Source organism: Protopterus annectens, chromosome 5.part0 (assembly GCF_019279795.1).
Source record: "Protopterus annectens isolate FY-2018-M chromosome 5.part0, PAN1.0, whole genome shotgun sequence".
NCBI lineage: Eukaryota > Metazoa > Chordata > Ceratodontiformes > Protopteridae > Protopterus > Protopterus annectens.
In genome coordinates this window covers 163,044,225-163,064,145 of record NC_056735.1, presented here as the reverse complement: position 1 = coordinate 163,064,145, position 19,921 = coordinate 163,044,225, and the positions used below count along the sequence as shown (strand labels likewise).

General features: G+C 40.1%; 1 protein-coding gene across 2 annotated transcripts in view; it reads right to left on the bottom strand.

The window, feature by feature from the left end:
• The window catches only part of UNC50 (unc-50 inner nuclear membrane RNA binding protein), a 272,685-nt gene that overhangs the window by 46,949 nt on the left and 205,815 nt on the right, over nucleotides 1–19,921 (bottom strand). For both annotated transcript variants that reach the window (XM_044072188.1, XM_044072187.1), the window contains exon 4: nucleotides 4,778–4,917. In XM_044072188.1, the coding sequence (XP_043928123.1) occupies nucleotides 4,778–4,917 (140 nt within the window). The remainder of the gene's footprint in view (nucleotides 1–4,777; nucleotides 4,918–19,921) is intronic.

Here is a 19,921-nt window from a genome sequence, read left to right as displayed (position 1 = left end):
CAAAACGTCAAGTTTTCTCTGCACAATCTAGCTCTACTTTTTTTAAACCATTTTTCTTGAGAAACCTCTTATCCAGTCAGGTTTTTCTTCACGTGAACTCCTTGGATTCCTGCAGTTTTATCAGTTCAGCTGAATGAATAGTTACAGCTTCTTCTATTTTTTCCAGGCGATTTTGTTTGAATTGATATATTCCTTCAATGTTTAATTTATTTTAATCACCTCTGCGTACATCTGATTTATTATTTCCTCCAAATCTGTGGAAGTCATCTCTTGAACCAACGCTGAAGTTTGAACTACTTTTTGCTGAACAGCTGCAGAACCTTTCTCAGTGTTCTCTCTTCATCTTTTCTGGCTGATTTTCTTTCAGGTTTTCCAAATTTCTTGCTGGAATCCAGACAGTGTATTTACTAGCCAGTAACTGAATTTTACCAAAAAAAATAAAAATAAATAAATAACTCCTCTCTTTTTTCTGCTTTTCTCAGTTTCTATTTTCACACTTGAAGAGCTGAAGTTATGCTGTCAACTGGTGTGCAGCCATCTTGGAAGTTCCCAGCCATCAAGAGTTATTGACAAAGATGTACATGGTAATTAGTTCTCTTCAGAGGAGTGTAGTAAGGGAACCTTCATTCCTACCCTAGTGTATAGGTTCACAGGTGAATACTAAGCTAAATGCCCTGAAGGGCCATTTTAGGCCTAGCCAATAACCCAAAGTCAGAATCAAACCTTGACTCTTGTTTCTATGAGGAGAAAATTAACCATTATGCCAAACCCACTCCCTGCTCCTACTTGTAGTAGGATCATCATCATCCAATATACAAAATAGTACAGGCAGCTCTGAGCAGAATCTACCAATTAATGAGCAACTTGCAGTGCATCACTGCCTCATGCTGCACAAAATATAATGTCATCTTAAGAAACAACCACTAAATGCCTTAATGATTTTAATCTCCTGCTCATAATCCACTACCCACGCCTTCACAGAATAATCTAGTTGGGGACCTGTTTCTTACCACTATGCGCTTCAGGTGTCTAAGACTTCTGAAACTCACTTTTCCTTACTTGCACAGTCTTAACTTTTTAACTTTCTGCACCTGGGATACAGAACTCAGTCCAACCCTGTATTAACTTTTACTCCCAAGATATGACTTTTTTTTAAGACATAGGCACACACACATTAATAGAAAAGAAAAAAAAATCATAATGTCTTTTCATGCATTATACTTTGCATGTATGTTTTCTTTCTTTATAACTGTCATTCACTCCAACATTACATAAGCTACTCAACTCCTACCTTCGATTAAACCCAACTCTTCCCCCGAACATTGTTCTGCATGTGTTGTTCCCATAAATTCCATTTATTTCTATGCAATTTGATCCTTCTCTTTTCTAAAGACCTCCCTTCCAGTTATTTATAGGCTGTTTAGATATTTATTTACATTTTCTAGTAAGTGTTTTTTTTTTATTTAATCAGCCAACAGCACTAAACTTAATAAGGACTTACTATTTGTAGGGAATTCAGATATTGCCTCTCAGCTCAAAAGAAAAAAAAAAATAATCACAGACATTTGCTCCCCCAATATTTTTGGCAGACTACTCTGTATGATGTTTTTTTAAAATCTGCCAGCTCATTACACTCCTAAAAAACTTGCTCTTAGTTACCTCTCTATTTTCTATCACACCTCCAGCATTTGCCATCTACCTGATGAAAAATTCTTTGAAGTGCGCATAAGATATAAAAATACCTATGCAAATACTGCCAAGCAAAAATTCTAAATCGTCTGGACTTTGTTGTGTACTTGAGAGCCATACGTACGTTCTTCCATTGTTCCTTTGTAAACTGCTTTCGGTCTTGAGTGCTTTTTAGTGTCTCTCTTTCCAACCTCCTCTAACTGATTCTCACAGTTATCATTCGATATTGTATATGCCCTACTAATTATACAAATATGTGTGTGTGTGTGTGTGTATGTATATAAAATATATATATAATTTTTTTTTTTTTTTAAACAGCACCTTCCTTTCTAGACTTAACTAAAAACTCTATTAGAGCAGGTCTCTCACTTAGGACTCCACCATTCCTTTCTCTTTGCCTTTATTCTGACATCAATCCCTAGCAGAGAAGGCAACCTCTAACCTGCAGTCCAAATGTCTGACTGGCCTCTGGCCTCATCACACTCTATTACCTTTCCCTCTCTAGTTACTGGCTCTCAATATCTTCATTCCTTTGCCATTTTCTCCAGTAAATTCCACTTCCTTCCTGCCTATTTTCTGTACCCCTACTTGCAGTAATCTCTGTTGGCAAAACTTACTTTCTCAATTCCCATGATGACTTGGTTCTTAGAATACTTTATGTAATTTTATGAATGTAATATGTATGAATGCTGTTGTTCTCCTTAAGGGTCTGCATCCAACTCTCTCCTTATTTTTGAACCCCCCCCCCATTAAATCATCATCATCCCTTTCTATTTTAATTTACAGCTTTCTGTATGTCTTATGTACATTAGCCTTAACTGCATAGCTCTAAAATTGCCATACAATTCAGGTAACCCTAAACCACCTTATTCTATGGGGAGGATCAACTTATCCCACTTAACTCTTGCCCTCTTCCCCTCCCAAATATATTCCTTCACCTCTTTATTAATTAGTATTCACAACGTCTTCTCTAGTTGATAAAAATGTGCCTGACCTGTATATAAAACTAAAGGAGCTAAAAACATTTTCACTGCTTGCATCTTACTATCCATACCCATAAAAAATATTTAGTTTAGTCTCTTCCCACATATCCATAGCTTACATAACAGAATCCTTTTTAATCCATACACATAAATAATTCATACCCATAAATATAGGTATTACTGAAACAATTTATGTGTGGATACATAACATACGGCTATAGCCATTGTTTTATCTTCATTCATTTTACTTCTCAAAAAGACTTGAAGCTGTCTGAAAATGTTCCACAATACTAAAACCCCCTTTCTGGATTTATCTAGTACAAAATAATATCATCTGCAAATAAAGTCAACTTTTCTTTATTATCATGCCAATTATATTCTTTCATTTTTGAGTCCCTTATTTACTTTTTTGCCAATGTCTCTAAATATAAAGCAAATAGAAGGGGAAAGAGGGCATCCCTGACTGGCTCATCTGTTCAAACTCATCTTTAGTCAATCGCCAAATGCAAGAATTTCTCTGGAGTGAGTTAATATTCCCTAGTATGCAATATTACACTTAGACCTATGTATCACTCTCATCAAGATGAAGATGGCACATGAACTAACTGTGACTATTGCAACTTCATGCTTATAAAACATCTGCAGTATACATACTAAGATGTAAGAATGTGACTTGTGTTATTTATCTACCTTATCTGTAACAATCTGCAGCAGAAAAAAGGGTCATTATGTAGTGTATTTACCAATAAAATAAGTGCAGATAAACCTAGAGGGTCAGATGAGACCCCAAAACTCTGGTGAAATTATTTTCTCAGCATCACACAAAAGACAAACTGTTACTGAAGGAATCAAACCCAAAGCTTAGCTTGTTAGTAGCTCATGGCCACAATTCCTTGTGCTGAGCTGCTACTACACAATCCATTCTCTATCTCTGTGAAGATTTAAACACATCTGTGATGTTCCTATGCAAGATCACTCATGATAGCGATGAAGCAATCCTCCTGCTTACACACTATCAACAGTTTTATAAGAGATTGTAAAATAGTCTGAGAAGTGGTTGAAGGCATTCACCTTCATGGCTTTGAAAACAAGCACTCATAATATGGACATATTGAAACTAAACTGAGAGTGGAGGATAACATGGATTTCCAACACTTAACTGGAAAATTCCTGAAATGCACAGCAGCATGAGATGACTTTTTTATCCCAGCAGTTTGGGAGACTGAATGCAATTGTTAAAATATCAATATATCCAAAGCTCTGAAAAGAATATAGCCTCAGCTCTAATCTTTCTTGGACACTATTTTTATAGATGAAAGGACAGACCCAAACCATAGCCTTTTTAACAGATATTACGGTGGTGGTGCTGCGGTAGCGTTGTCGCCTCACAGTAAGACGCTGTTCAGTTCGATTCTCAGCTAGAGCATCTTCTGCGTGGAGATATGCGTGAATGGGTGTACCTTCGTTGAAGGTTGTGCGTCAGGGCTGGTAACTCGGCACGTAAAAATCAACTACCAATCATTAGCGGACCGGAGTTCCGCTGTGGTGACCCCTAACCGGGAAAAGCTGAAAGACATAAACATTAATTGATAAAAGCAATAATCCACTCAAAGTTGTGCCTCTTACTTGGGATGCCTCACAATTCAACAAGGTTGCTGCTTAATCCCTTATAAATGCACATCCCTATCATGGTACTACTTACTAGCTGCTCACTAACAGATAATATTCTTAATAATTATACACAAATCTGCATTTTTCTGTTTGCACTCAGAGTAAACCCACTAGGAGCAAGACCTTTTTTTGGAGGCAATTAAGTTTCATTTTCTGGTTAAGTGACTTGCTTTGTCAAATGGAGAATAAAGAAATCAAACCCTGGGCTAGTAAACTTTGTCACCAGCTGATATCCTTAATTCTTAGCATTAAACTGTCAGACATAATGACAGTACACTACATGTCACTCTCTGAAATCAGAATTACATTCAAGGGATACTTGGTTTAAATGCATAACCGCTACTCAGTGGTACTTAACAATTTTAAATGCATAACCGCTACTCAGTGGTACTTAACAGTTTTAAAATGCATAACCGCTACTCGGTGGTACTTACGGTTTAAGAAGATAAGCTGGATGAAGTGCAGAATAACCAGCAGAGGGAAGAATGCATTTAAGTGGACATCAAAGGCATATCCCCACTCCACATCGTATTCTTTGCTTGGCGTTTTCAACAGGTACTTGTTGGTAATAAACCTTTAAAAAATAAAAAAGTTGCTACTTTCATTAGGATGTTGTCAAACGTGTCAAATTATAACCTCAAAAATTATGTAAAACATCGATCAATGATCAGCATCACTCCATAGGAAAACAATTTTTGTATAAATGCTTCATGAAACTAAACACACTAATGAAAATGTCAGGCAGAAAGAACTCAAAAACAAAAGGCTAAGAGAAACAAAAGTAACAATACTGCATGTCACTTGTTATGATGGCATACAAAGTGCAACTGAGTAACAAATACAGATAAAAAGAAGTAAAACAATGGAACTCCTGAATGACAAAAATGTACAGGTCTTAAAATTACACACTTGTTCAACCACTGGGGAACTACACCTGCTCCTTCAGGTGGCAAGACTCACAAGGATACGAGGAAAAGTTAAAAACTCTTGCTGCAGAGAAGGTCATAGATGTGCCCAGTACACACATTATACCTGTCTTCACAGATTCAGCAATGGCTAGCTGGTAGGACGAATTTCATAGGATCATAGAGAATACAGGGCAATTAAGTCTTGTGACCACTTCTTACCAGTGCCCAACCTTAGACTGAACCTCTTCTCTTGAGGACAGCCAGTCCAGTCACGCCGGGGCAAATTTCTGAATACCTTTCCAACTTTCCAGTTCATGTTTAAAGGTAGAAATGTATTATACTGTGTAATCTGCAAAGGCAAGTCTATTCCAGGTGTGGAAGGCACTGTGTAATGAAACGCACTCTCTACTTCATTTAATTTATCCACTGGTGATTTAGATTTCTTTTCTGATATTTTTGGGATTATTTGATTTGTGGAGATACAAAAGATCCAGGACCATTGTACCCCTAACGGCTTGAAGGCAAGGTGCAAATCTCCCCAGAAAACAAATTATCCCTTTTGAGTAATGACCTGGGAGCAGTGGCTGGTTAAGTGGCTTGCTCAATGTCACACAGCAGGCAAATAAAGAAGGAATCAATCTCTGCACACTGGTTACAGGAGACATCTCATTAACAGCTCATAGCATTAGTCCTCTGTGCTGTCACACCACAATGCAATGGTAGCAAAACACTCACTCCACTGTAACAATAATGTCCCAATATACTGCTCATAGAGGACTTGAACCTTCCACATCTGTATCCTAAAAGGCAATACATTTGCATCCTGAGCTTAATTTCAAGCAGAAAATAGTTTAATCCCCCTGGCAGGTGAGGGTTAGAAGAAAGCCACAAAGCAAGAACTCCAATGTCTGACTCCTGAAGCACAGGATACTGAAAGCTCAGCTACCAAAACCAGAATTTAACAATAACGCAAGGTAAAAATGTGAAAAAATGGTAAAGGAGCTGATGTGCCAATACCCACAATGGACTGGAAACAGTCACACAACCAGCAGTGCTACCTTTAACAGCATCAGCTAAAGGGAGGTTAACTGACTTGATGACAGAAGATGAGGCAGTTCATAATCAATACTGATGTGATCTGCTTAGCCATAGCAAGATCCAGGTTGCCTATTAACAAAGGATTCAAGTCGTTTTTCCTCAAACATCTGTAAGCTTCTCAGGAGGAAAGTACAGTTGTGCAAGAGCATACTACAACAGTAAATGTCCTCTTAGATCACTGATACAGTAGTGATTAAATGTGCAAAGTATCCTGCCAGCAGAAAAATGCCTGGGCACATTCCTCTCATACCATATGTCTGACGTATGACCAAGAGTGAGAATACGAAATGGTACATAAAGGATGTATTGGAATGAACATTCTTAGGACTTCTTTGTTCAAGACCAGAAGAGAAGCAAATAAAAAGAAAAGGAGGAAACCAAGAGATATGACAACTGAGAGAAGGCTCAAGCCCACCTTGGCCAGAAACAATGAGGAAATATAAAAATATAAAAAAAATGGGGGACAGGAGGGAAGGTGCCAACACTGCAAGAATAATCTACTTGGGCTTCTACTGTTAATACAGTTGTGTTAAAACTTAATATCTCCTTCTTTGATCATCACGTATTAATTACACACGGGAAGATTCCCAAAGCTTTTTAGATTATGTGGGAGTAGGACCGAGTAAAAGAAATGCAGTCCATAACTTCCTGGAGGATAGATCTAGTGAAACCAGTTCTGGCCCTGCAGAAGTCATCAGTTTTGTAATGGTTACAAAGTTGCGGATGGATTAGATTTTTTAATTGTTTTAGTTTTGTCAAGATAAAATCTGAGCCGTCTATGAATGCCCAATGAATGCAAAATTCTCTCTCTCTTATTCAGGGGAAGAAAGTCAACAGGTTTATGGATTGGTTTAAAGATATTTTATTGACAACCTTAAACATAAAAGAAGGGTTAGTTCTAAGGGATACCCTATTCTGGTAAAAAATGAGAAAAGGAGGAGACACCATAAAGACATGCAACTTTTGCTCTGCTGAAGGGCTACCAATAAGACTGTGTTTAGATACAAAAATTTGGAGAGTAACAACAGGCGGGCTCAAAGGGAAAGAAAGTCAACTTTTCCAAAACTTAATTCCGGTTCCAAAGTGGAGGAATAGATTTTCTTTGTGACCTGATGGGAAGGATGCCTTTCTAAAACTGTAGGACTTCAAAACATGCATAAAGAAGTGGATCCAAAGCTAAGCAGTCAGATATGGCGGACATGCTTTAATGGAAGAATATGCCAGTCCTGAAATGAGCAGCTCAGAAATATGAGAGAATAGCAGGAATATCTATTTGATAAAAGTCATTTTTTCTTCTGGCACCAAATAGAAAATCTCTTCCATTCGGAACATAAGATTTTCTCATATCAGGTTTTCCAGCTTTATTGTAATGCCTGCAATACATCCTCACAGACTAGGTGCATGAAAGGTATGAGCTGTCTTTTTATAGCGGAGGCAAAATGATCTATTTGGGGATTCCTCCATTGATGGAAAATCTGTAGGAAGACCTCTCTGTTCAACATCTATTCGTAACTGTCTGCTTCGGATCTGCTCGAGTAGTTCACTACTGTATTCAACTCTGAGGAAAGGTACACGCCTGGAGAAAGAAGTTATGTTGAATGTCTTGTCTCCCAGGCTGTCATGGCAAATCTGCAAAAATAAGATTTTGATCCATCCTGCTTGTTGATATACCAAAATTATAGTAGTACTGTCTGTGAGGATTTGGAGAGTTCCTGAAGACCAAAGGTGATACAGAGACTGAAGGGCCTGGATCAGGGCTTTCATTTCTTTGACATTTATGTTCATTGAACACACTCTTCATGCCAAATTGGAATCATCTGTTGAAACTTCCTGGAAAGGAGAGAAAATCAGAAAAGGCAATCCTGGATAGCGTGATATCAGGCTAATTCACAAAAAAATTCCTTCTTAATAAAGAACAAGAGAGAAATTGGAAGTTCAGGGATGGCATGTTTGTGCTCAAGAAGACTTCAGATACTTGAAATACCATTGAACCCTCTTCACATGGAGTTTGGCAACAGTTATTATTTGTATGGTTGAAGTAATATACCTCAGGACTTTCAATATCTCCCTTGTTGAGGCCAATTATACGGGAAGGAAAAACTGGAAGTAAGCAGTTAGAAAGTGCATCTTGTCATGAGGATGAAATGCCATCATGGAAATAGTGTTGAGATGGCAGCCTAGAAATACTAGATCCTGAGGTGGAACAAGGATAGACTTCAAGTTTACTGTGAAGTTCATATGAAGAGAAAGGCTCATTGTGAACTTGACATCTACAAGAAATTTGCCTCTTGGAAAAGCCTGGGGACGAAAGTCATCTAGACAGGGGTAGATATTCATACTCTGGAGCCTGCAGAAAACAAGGAATAAAAGGCATCTTTAATAAAACCCTTTTTCTTTTGTTGGACTGGGACTAGTCCTATAGTTTCTTGATGGAGGAATTCCTTTAGAATGAGTAAAACCTAGTGTTCTTGATTTGGGGATACTTGCAAAATATCTGAATCGGTTAGGAGGAAGAAGCCAAATTAATTGGCAGCCTTTCTCTATGATGTTGAGAACCCACTGGTCTGAATTTATAAGTCTCCATACAGGAAGAGAAAGATGAAGCTTCCTTAATAGAGAAAAAAGGGACTGACCAAGGTGGAAGGAGGGTGAACTGAGGCAGATAGTCACAAACTTTCTGATACCCTTAGGTCCTCTGAAATCTGGCTTTGATTTCTTCCAGAACATTTTGTTGAGAGAACATTTTACCTTTTCTATTGTAGTTTCTATTTCTTATGAAAAAAGTGACCAGCCTTAGAAGGATAATTTCTATGGAACTGTGAAGTAGGAGAAAGAAAAATCTGCTTAAAATCCTGTACAATTTTACCTCTCTACTGCAGGGTTTTAAAAATGTCAGCAGTAACAACTCCAAAGTGGCTCCCCCCATCCACAGGGGTATCCAAGAACTTGGATTTGACATCATCTGGTAAAAACTGCAACCTCAACCAACCGTACCCCCTAAACATAGACCCAGTAGCCACAGCTCTAGAAGATGCACTTGCAGCATCATAACTACATTTCGTAGCACATCTAACTACTAGGGAAGCAAAGATGAACAAAGACAACGCAAAAGATTTATGGTCGGACTTGGGAATGTCTGACTAATTTTTTCATGTCACTCACAACAGTTTAAAGTTATCTGATCATATGGGTTTGAGTTTATGACAAGGAAATAAAGTGTAGCAAAGGTGCATACTTTCTTTCTGTACCTATCCATAGTCCTTCTGCCTTTATCATTACATAAAGCATTAGAAGATGGACGCAGCTTGGTGGGCTTGTCAGATTCTGTAGCTATCAATGCTGGGTGTGAAAGATGTTTGTAAAGGAATTTATTGGAATCAGGGGCCTTATAGAATCCATCAGTTGTGTTCAAGTGCTGGAGGTCAGGTTTATGGGTTTAAGGAAACTGCAGCAAAGGTATCCTGTAAAGTCTGTAACTCAGTCACAACTGCAGACAGCTTGGGGACTCCTGTATACAAGAACTGCAGACGGCTCACAGACTGAAGTTATACCACCTCTTTTGCACACCAGATACCTACGTAACCTTCTACTGAAAATGCTGCCTCATTTTCAAGACAGTCTCTCTGAAAGAAAGCTCCTCTAATGGAGGGCTGCGAAACATAGTATCTTCATCAGATTCCAAACCAACTGGAGAAAATATCTATGTGAAATAAGCAAAAGGATCTACATTTGATTTTGAATCTTATTCTTCAGAAGAGGAATCCCTCTCTCTCTTATGGGGGGTGGGGTGGAAAAGTAGGAGTAAAGAAGAAAAAGAAGAGTTGAGGGGCTTTAGGGACATGAAAGCCCTTGGAAAAATTAATACCAGTCTATCTTTTGATCTCTAGGAGCTGAAGATGCAGAAAATTAATCATGTTTAGTCTTCAGCTTCATTTTATTCTGTATGGATGTAACAGGAAGATCCAACCCCTAAAGTACCTTAGTAAGGATAAAAGGAACCTTCTCATGAACTAAAATTCTAAGTATGCTTTTAGGTCTTTCAGAAACAAAAAGCTATGTTTTTTCCCTTAGTGGCTGAAACAGCCATCTGATCAATCGAGAAGGACATGCCTTGAAGCTGCATCTTATATGCCTCCAATGGTGTTGCACTAGGGCAACAGCAGATATTACTGCTCATCAGCAGCCACAGCAGAGATGTCTGGGTCCAACCAGACAACAATAGCTTCTGACTGGGAAGACTCTGAGGCTATCCTACTCTATACCAACTCCTTGAGTCTCTGGTTTTCAAGATACATTTTGAGGGAAGGAAAACAATTCCTTAAGGTTTTAAAGATAAGACACTGGCAGTTGGAAAACCATTTATAATTATGACTAGACATTTATTGTGACTATCTCCATGAGGCATTGACCTTCACTTCAGTCACAAATTACCCCCTCCCCCCAAGTCGACATGAAAAAATAATGACCATTTAGTTAAAATAAATGAAGGTAAGAAGGTTCCCAACAGGGATACCTATCTGCCCAAATACAATGGAAAGTGTCTCACTCTGTATGACTGACATAGGATTGATTTTGATAAAATATATTTATCTGAGACCTTATCTTCTAAGGAAACACATTTTGATGCCAGTCTGAAGCGTAGCATAGGCCCTGTCACGAGTCGTCAGGAGCCCAGAACTCAGTGCTTACATGTTATTTGCTTATCACTTCTATCTTTGGCTTCATCCCATACTTGCAGTAGGGATAGAGGACTGTCTCTGTCTTCTGTTCTCACCCTGTGAGGAGGATAAGGGTCTGTCTCTCATTCACACTCACCTTCAGAGGAGGGGTGAAGTGTGACTCTCTCTCTTTCATGATCATCCTGGCTAGTAAGCTGTAAAGAGCCCTCTCACTGGGATTCTGTGGAGAAGGAGAAAACAAGAAGGAAGACAAATGGACTGATCCAAGGACAAATTATTAACTACCTTAGGCATAAAAGTAGGACCTGTATGAAGAGACACCCTATCCTTGTGAGAGAAAAAAAAAGGAGCAAGTACAATGGGTGCTTGAAATTTAGAGACCCTCTTAGCAGAAGTAAGAGCCACCAACAATACAGTCTTCCAAGTAGAATGCTGTAGGGAGTAAACACTCCAGGCTCAAAAGGGGACCAATTCAATTTATCAATAACAAGATTAAAGTCCCAAGAAGGAGGAATAGGACTTCTTGATGGCCAGATATGAAGGACACATTTTAAAAATTGATGTCAAAACAAGAAGCCAAAGGTGGATTCAGAAACAGACAAGTTGAAATGTCTGACTTTAATGGATGAATATGCTAAACCAGTATTGAGCAACTCACACAAATAAGAAAGGATTATAGGAACCCCTACAGAAAAAGGGTCCAGGGCAACATTGAGACACCAGATAGAAAATTTCTTCCATTTAGTCACATATGATTTAATAATAGTGGGTTTTCCGGCTTCCTGCAAAACCTGAAGTACATCCTCAGAAAAATGGTTTCTGAAAAGAATTAAAAACCTATCACCCAAAGTGTCAGCTGAAGGGTGGACATGTGAAGGTGAATGACAGATCCCTTGTCTTGTGTGAGACAATCCATCCTGTGAGGTAACTTGTGATGATTGCCACTGGCCAGATGAAATATGAGGAACTGGTGCTGTATGGGCCAAAAGGGAGTCACCAGCAAGATTCTAGGTGCATCCCACATAATCTTGTGCAAGACCTCTGATAAAAGAGGAAGAGGAGGACAAGCATGCAGAAACACCTCCTTCCATAAAAAAGACATGGTGTCTGCTTTCCATGCCAGAGGACTTGGCACTCTGAATCAGAACTTGCGTAGTCATCTGTTCAGAGGAGGAAGTTGTCTGTTTAGCGGGAAGGCAAAAAGTTCTACCCGAGAAGTACACACCTCCCTGTGAAGCATCCTTTAGTGAGGATTTGTTCTAGAATTGGTCATAGAATCTGCCACCAGATTGTGCTCTGAAGAAATGTAGAACACCTGAAGAACCAAGTGATGGCAGACTGCAAAATCCCAAGTCTGAACAGCCAGCCTGCAAAGATTTTGTGTCTCCTTGCTTGCTGATGTACCAAGATTGTGGTACTGTCAATAAAAGAAAAACTTTTAGAGGACCTGGAACACAAAGGGAGTGAAAAGCCTGGACAGCTAGAAGAGCCCTCATCTCCTTTATGCTGATATGTCTGTCAGTTGTTAATGGGACCAAAGACCCTGGACTTTTAGGTTGTTGCTGGAAGCTCCCCAACCATGACTGGAAGCATCTGTGTACAGCTCCTGAGTAGGGAGACAAACCTGGAAAAGCAAACCTGGATTCAGGGAAATCTTGTTAATTTACCAGTGTAACTTGAGCTTTAGATAAAGGTAAAACAGAAACTAGATTCTCCAAAAGGTGGCAATGCTAAACAGTCTTGAAATACCACTAAAATTTTCTCATGCGGAGTTTGTCAAATGCAACAATGGAAATGATGGATGCCATGTATCCCAGGGCACAAAGAAATTCCCTTGCAAGGAGGACAGGATGAGGAAGAGACGAGAAATAAGCAATCCAAGAGAGGACATTAGGAGGTGGGAGACAAGCCAGCATCAGAATGGTCTGACCCTGCATGCCAAAAGCACTTGGTCCTGAGAGGGAGCCAACACATACTATTTGACATTAAAAGGTCACCTCCTTGCTGCACAGAAGAAGCACTGTGAAGTGTACATTCTGAAGCAGGAACCACTGAGAGGGGATTGAATTAAATGATCACCCAAATAAGGAAATATTTGAATTCCCTGAAGTCTGTGGAAGGCTACCACAGGTACCAGACATTTAGTAAAGACCACTGGAGCTGTAGAAAGACCAAAAGGTAAAACAGACAACTGATAATAACAGGAAGAAACAGAGAAATGCAAAAAGCTACTGAAGAGATGTTGAATAGGAATATGGAGGTAAGCGTCCTTCAAACCCAGAGATAACAGAAAGGCAAGAGGAAGCAATATACAGAAAAGAGACTGAAGAGACAACATCCAGAAAGAAAGGTGTTAAGAAAAGAAAGATCTAGATTGGGCTTCCAAGGACTCCTCTTTCCTGGGAGCCAGAAACTTCTTGAATAAAAACCTGTTCCTTGCTGGGACAAGAGGACAGGTTGGATGATTCCCTCTTCCACCAGGTCCCGCAGAACCAAAAGAAAGAGGAAGCTGGAATGGAGGAGGTAGTTGAGGAAGGGACTTTCAAGCCATAAAATAACCATTCTGGATAATGAAGAGTACCCAGGCATCTGTAGTTATCTGTTACAAACAGGAAAAGAGACAACCTGAGGAATAGCAGAATCTGGCATAAGGGGAAGAAAGGCTGGATGCCAGAGGCAGATTTGTCAGGAGAAGTTTTTTGGGCCCTAGAACTCTGAGGGGGGTCTGTCTGGGAAAAAATTACTAAGGAATCCTCTTGCTCCTAGCAGGTTGTCAAAGCTGCCTGTGAACAGAAGGTTTAGAAGGGTAGTTCCAATGCAGCTTAACAGATGGGGAAACAAAGATTTGCTTCAAGTTTTAAATAACCTTACCCTTATTCTGAAGAGTTTTAAACAATTCTACAGCAGCAGTACTAATGACATTCTGTTTGTCTACGGGAGAATCTAATCCTTTTTGCCTTAATGTCTTCAAGTAAGGCCTGACGGTGCAACCAAGAGCATCTCCTCATGACAGATCCTAGTGCAGCTGCCCTAGAAGAGGGATCATCAGCATCATAACTGTATTTAATAGAATGGCAACCACCTAAGAGTCAGAACTCAAAAGAGAAAAGACAGAAGTCTTATTGTCCAAATCAGGCACATCAGTCAAAATCTCCCCAAGTATGGAGAGAACAGCCAGGACATAGTCAGTCATGTTGATCTGATAAATAATGGCCCTGAATGCCAAAGTAGCAGCAGTACACACTTTTCCCCATACTTCTCCATAGCACATCTGTCCTTGTAAAAGGTAAAAGCTTTAGATGAATTATCTGTAGACATGGAAACAGCAGCAGGATCAGATGAACATTTCTAAAAATTTTGTGATCTTTATGGACTTTACAAAATCTGTCTGGCTTTTTAGAGGCTGGAGGTTGAGTCGGGAGCCTGTGAAGCCGCAGAAAAAGGTCTACAAAAGGACAGCAAAAACAGGAGGGATTATGGAAGGTCTCTCAAGTCTATTTGCAAGAGTGAATACTATCTAGTTTTGAACATCAGAAGCCTGGAAACAGTTCCACTTAAAGTGTTCCACCATATAGATCACTGTATCCCCAAAAGGCAATTCTTCAAAAAGAGAAGCAGGGGACAGTGAATCTTCTTCATCACATCTCAAGGTGAGAGGAGAGTGGATCTGAGAGGAGTATGTCAAAGAATTCAACAATCTAACTCTTCATCAGAAGAATCAGCATCATTAGGCTTTTTACAAGGGGTGAAAGACTGGGGGGGCAGGCAAGGCAGAAGCAGGGGCAGCTACCCTTGTGGAGGTTTCAGGCTCATAAGGGCACTGAAAAGCCACAGTAAAATACTACCACTCTTTGTGAGGATTCTTAGCCATGTTTCTTTTGTAAAGGAACACCTGCTTTAATAAATCTAGGAGGTTCTGCCCCCTGCCTAGATTTGATGAGGGTTACAGGCACCTCTTCCCTAACAAAAATCTGGGGAATCCCCATATGCTCCTCAGATATAATCAGCTATGGTTCCCCTTCTACAGCAGCACCAGATGTATGGACAGCCTCAGTGGACATGCAGGTTGACAGCTCTATGTCAGCATCTAACTGGATCATGGCCGAGGGAACTGACATGATACTGGACAGTCCTCTGGTTCTTCGTCCAACCTGATGGAGACATCTGATGGAGGCTGGACAGCAGCAGTATGAGTATGTGCCTTTCTGGCTTTTTTTCTTAAGTGGCAGCTGAACTTTTTTGCTGGTGGATTTGGCCAGTGTACCCTGAGCCAAAAGCTTCAGACACTTGTTTTCTAAATAAATAGAGGGAGTGTCTTAGGGACAAATGCCTGACAAATTTCAAACTGTGTATGGTCATGTGTAGCACCTAAACAAAAAAGGCACTGCTCATGTCTGTCAATGGAGAATTTGGCTCCCAAACTCACATTTTCCCTTCCTGGATGACAAAAAAATTACAAAGAGAAAAAGAAAGGAAGGAACCCCAATGGGGAATTTATCTTTTGAAGGCTCGGCAGATGAACCATCTTGGTGAATTGCATACAGACCAAATTCAGAGGTAGTTTTTGGACTGGCAGCAAAGAGCTTCTGAGGATTAGGCATCTGTATGTCACATATGTACCTTACACCTCGCAAGCAGGACATACGTCTGATGTACATGACACCTGGAAGGTGAAAAGGCTTTGGTACACTGGTTGGATGTTCCATTATCCTTGGCAGGATATTCCAAGATAAAGAATATGACAACAGTGACAAGGAAGAACATGCAATGTTACTAGCAGTACTTTTTTTTTTAATGAGAACAGGAAAATGTAAAGGAATAGAATTCCAGCAGAAAAGATCAGTTTCAACCTAATGACCTTGGTGGTTTCTCAAAAGGAAGAGGGCTAATATGAAATGCAAACTGAGCTACACCTGTTATGGTTTACAAAAGGATTTTAAAACTCACTCTAAGTATGGGAGTCAATGAGGCCTACCTACTGGCAGAACAGAAAATCTGTCTGCATTTCTTTATGTAAGATGAATAAGTGAATTTAACTGTACAACTGAAAAACGTTCCGACTTGGGGGGGTGTGGCCTCTTCTTTGTACTCATTTAACAGCAGCAGACACCATCAAGAGAACTTTAACAAAGCACTTTGTTGAACTACCCTGACGTATCACAGCATTTTCTCTGCAACAAATTGGAATTTGTATTCCTGTGGCACCTACCTATTCCACCAGCTTTCACCTTCTTCACAATCACAATGTGCTAACTGTGGCATCACAGCCAGTCCACATTAAAAGCACAGCCACATAAAAGTGTTCTGCCTCGAAGTGAGAAGTCAGTACAGGCTGAATTCAAAGGACATCAAAGTAGCTAACGGTTACATACTTGCATATATATGCTTAGTAATAAATAACAGAAAATCTGAAGAATGTTACTGGAAATCAAGTAGAACTGCATCTAATTAACATTTAAATGTCTCCGCACTCTGCCTGTAATTCACACTGAAAAAGCAGCAGTTCAGACTTATTTACTTATGAAAATTAAATATCACAGCTGCCATAAACCCCAGATGAACTAATACCGCTTCCCTTCACACAATGCTATTACTGGTAAGCCTGTAACATTTTTAAATGTGCTGTCATATTTCAGATGATTTACAGTCCTTTTTTAAGATATACTGTCTGTTGTCAATTCAATGACTATACTTCTCTTTATGACACAATGAGTCTGTAAGTGAAATCTAGCATCCGAGAGCCAAGGAAAATTGGTTGAAAGGACTGCTCTCTTATTTGAATGAGGACAGGTAATTGCCCAGTAATACACAGCACATAAATGAGAATGCGATGGAGACCACAAAATCCAGGCCAGTTGGCTGGACCTCTATGGAAAGGAAAAAGACAAAGTCCCTTCTGAATGAAAGGATTTCTCATAACTTAGAAGCCACAGGGACAGCTAGACCTTAGGAAGCATACAAAACATGAAAATTCAGCCAGCTGCATCAATTTTGTTAAATGTCAGTGTTTTTCAAGCCTATTAGTAAAAACTACAAGAAAAACCTAGCCAAGCTAGAGTTTTCACTGTGTGATACTTTAAACCTCTTGTGAAAGAGGCCCATGGGATATATGCAAATGACCCCTTAAGGACATCAAGTGTTTCAGCTATATGGCTTCTGAACATCCATGACTTTAAGTCTTTGTGGATACATTCAGGCCAATAAAGCCAAACCCCACTAGCTACAGACGTGCATATTTCAGCCTTCGTGCTGATGAGATCATAATAAGGTCAAAACTAAATCTCTCTCTAAATCTGACAGAGTCCGACTTCTGGGAATAGTGCACAAGGATAAAGTCCAGACTTCTACCCATACAACCCATGTGCTGTTAGTTACACAAGTGCTGTAGGGGCCCAGGATGGCTGTAATTAGCCACTGATGGCTTGCCCATCTTGGGGGAAGGGAGGTGGTTTTTCAGTAACATCTAGTGGTGGGTATGTGATCCCCTGCAGCACTAAGCCGAGAAGCCCATGCTGCCAGCAGTGTGTCATTTATCCAGGATGGCTGGCATGCATGCATTTTATGTGAAGCAGCACAAGTGGAGCTTGCAGGTGCATATGGGAAGGGAAGTAAGGTCACCCTGCAAGACCAGTACACCAGCATGCACACACACACACATATTTAAATCTAGCCAATAAACATCAGATAATTAGGCTTTTGCTTTGGCCATGGAATGGATGGGCCACAAGGTTCTTGCTTTATCCAAAGAATGAACTGGCTTGGTTCTCAACCCTCATAAGAAGAATGTACAGTTGTGTAAAATTTAACCACAACAGTAGATGTCCCTCTCTTCACTGTTGCAGTACTCTTTACAATTGGGATCACCTGCCACGGGTAGCCTGATGTCCGGCCAGTATAACAAAGCCTTTAGGTTGTAATGGGTACACTGTACATCACATGTATGCTCCCCGTGTATGGCGTAGTGCATAAAGGTGACTTTGGACGTACCATCCTTAGAACTGAAAAGTCCCAGTAAGAATGACAGTCCAAGGATACTAGAAGGTAACAAGCACAGCCATAAGGAAAAAGGACCAGGGCAGGTGGGAGGGAGCGAATACTGCAACAGTGAAGAGAAGGACATCTACTGTTATGGCAAGATTTCACACAACTGTACTATGTCCTTCCATATCACTGTTGCAGTATTCTTTACAATAGGGAGAGTGCAATAGCTCAGGAAGAAGACTGGGAGGAGAAAGGGCCAACAGAGCCATCTACGAAGCCATGGAGAATGGCCCTGACAAAGCCAGCTCAGGCCCTAGAAATCATATCCTACTCATAGTGCTTGGTAAAGGTATGCATGGAAGTCCAGGTAGCTGCCTCAAGAAAAGAATTTGCATCCAAGCCCTAAAAGTAACAGAAGAAGAAGCTACATCCTTACTAGAATGAGCCTTAATAGAAAGAAGGCTCTTTCCATGAAAAGAATAGCAAAATGAAATGGCTTTAGATATCCAAGAATATCCAAGCTATCCAAGAACAAATGGTTTGCTTGGAAACAGCCAAACCTAAAGACTTAGAATGAAAAGAAACAAAAAAGATGTTCAGATTTACGAAAAGCTTTAGTCTTATCCAAATAAAATCTGAATTGACTATGCAAATCCAAGGTGTGCAACACCTTCTCACCTTCTCACTAGCAGACTACGGAGAAGAGAAAAAAGTGGTCAAATGAACAGACTGATTAAGAGACAACTCATTAACTACCTGGGGCATAAAAGAAGGATTAGTATGAAGGGACAAACTAAAAAAAGGAGGAACAGCCTTAAGAGGCTTGCAAGTCAGACACCCATCTGTCAGAAGTAGGGGCCAAAAGAAGAACAATCTTCCAAGAACAATGCTGTAGGGAAGCTGAAGCAGCAGGCTCAAAAGGATCCGGGGTCAATTCTTCTAAAACAAAATTAAGGTCCCAGAGGAGAGACAGGCTTCCTGGGAAGTCTAATGTTAAGGATGCCTTTAAGAATCTGTTGGCCTCAAATCTAGAGGCTAAAGGAGGAGTCAAAGGCAAACAAGCAGAGATAGCCGATAAGTAGGATTTAAAAGAAGAATATGCAAACCCAGCATTGAGCAAGTCACACAAATAAGAAAGAACCAAAGGAGCATCCACAGCAAGTGTATCCAGGTTACGAGAAAGACACCAAACAGAAAACCTCTTGTAGTTGGACAAACAAGATTTTCTAGTAGTGGGTTTCCTGGCCTCCTGCAGAACCTTTATAGGTTTATAAGTGTTTACTAGGCAAATGACCACAAGGGCCTTTTTAAGCCTAGCCATGCATCTCAAATCTCTGACAAGTTCTGATACCCTTGATAAGTGTAAGCAGGGGCCTGGGAGATGAACCGTTTACAGGTTACCTGTGTCCATTAGAGACATAGGTGCCAAACCAGGGATGAATTTCCAATTTCCCATCTAATTGTCCATGTTGCAGTTGAATTGGGTTAGGGAGGAACTCTGCTTCACATGGATGGGGAGCCTGTTCCATAGATGGGGTAGTCTCTAAGATACATATCTATCTCTCCAGCAGGTCCTATTTATACCACAGGCAAGGTTTAAGTCTTTAGAATGGGTAATTCTGGTGCTGTTTGTTTTGTGGATATGCAGGAGATCCGTCAGAGTGGGGTCTGACAATGCCCTGTATGCCAGGCATAGATCTTCCCTCAACAGCCTGTAGGAGACAGAATACAGGGAAAGGGACTTGAGGCGGTCTGCATAGGACATATTACTTACGCCCTGTATTCTTTCAGTGAGGAACCTCTGTGGACATTCCACTTGTTGGATATGCCTGGTTAGATACATACCACAGGGGGCATTGTACTCAATGATAGGTCTATAAATGCTGAATACAGTGGAACAATGACTTCCTTG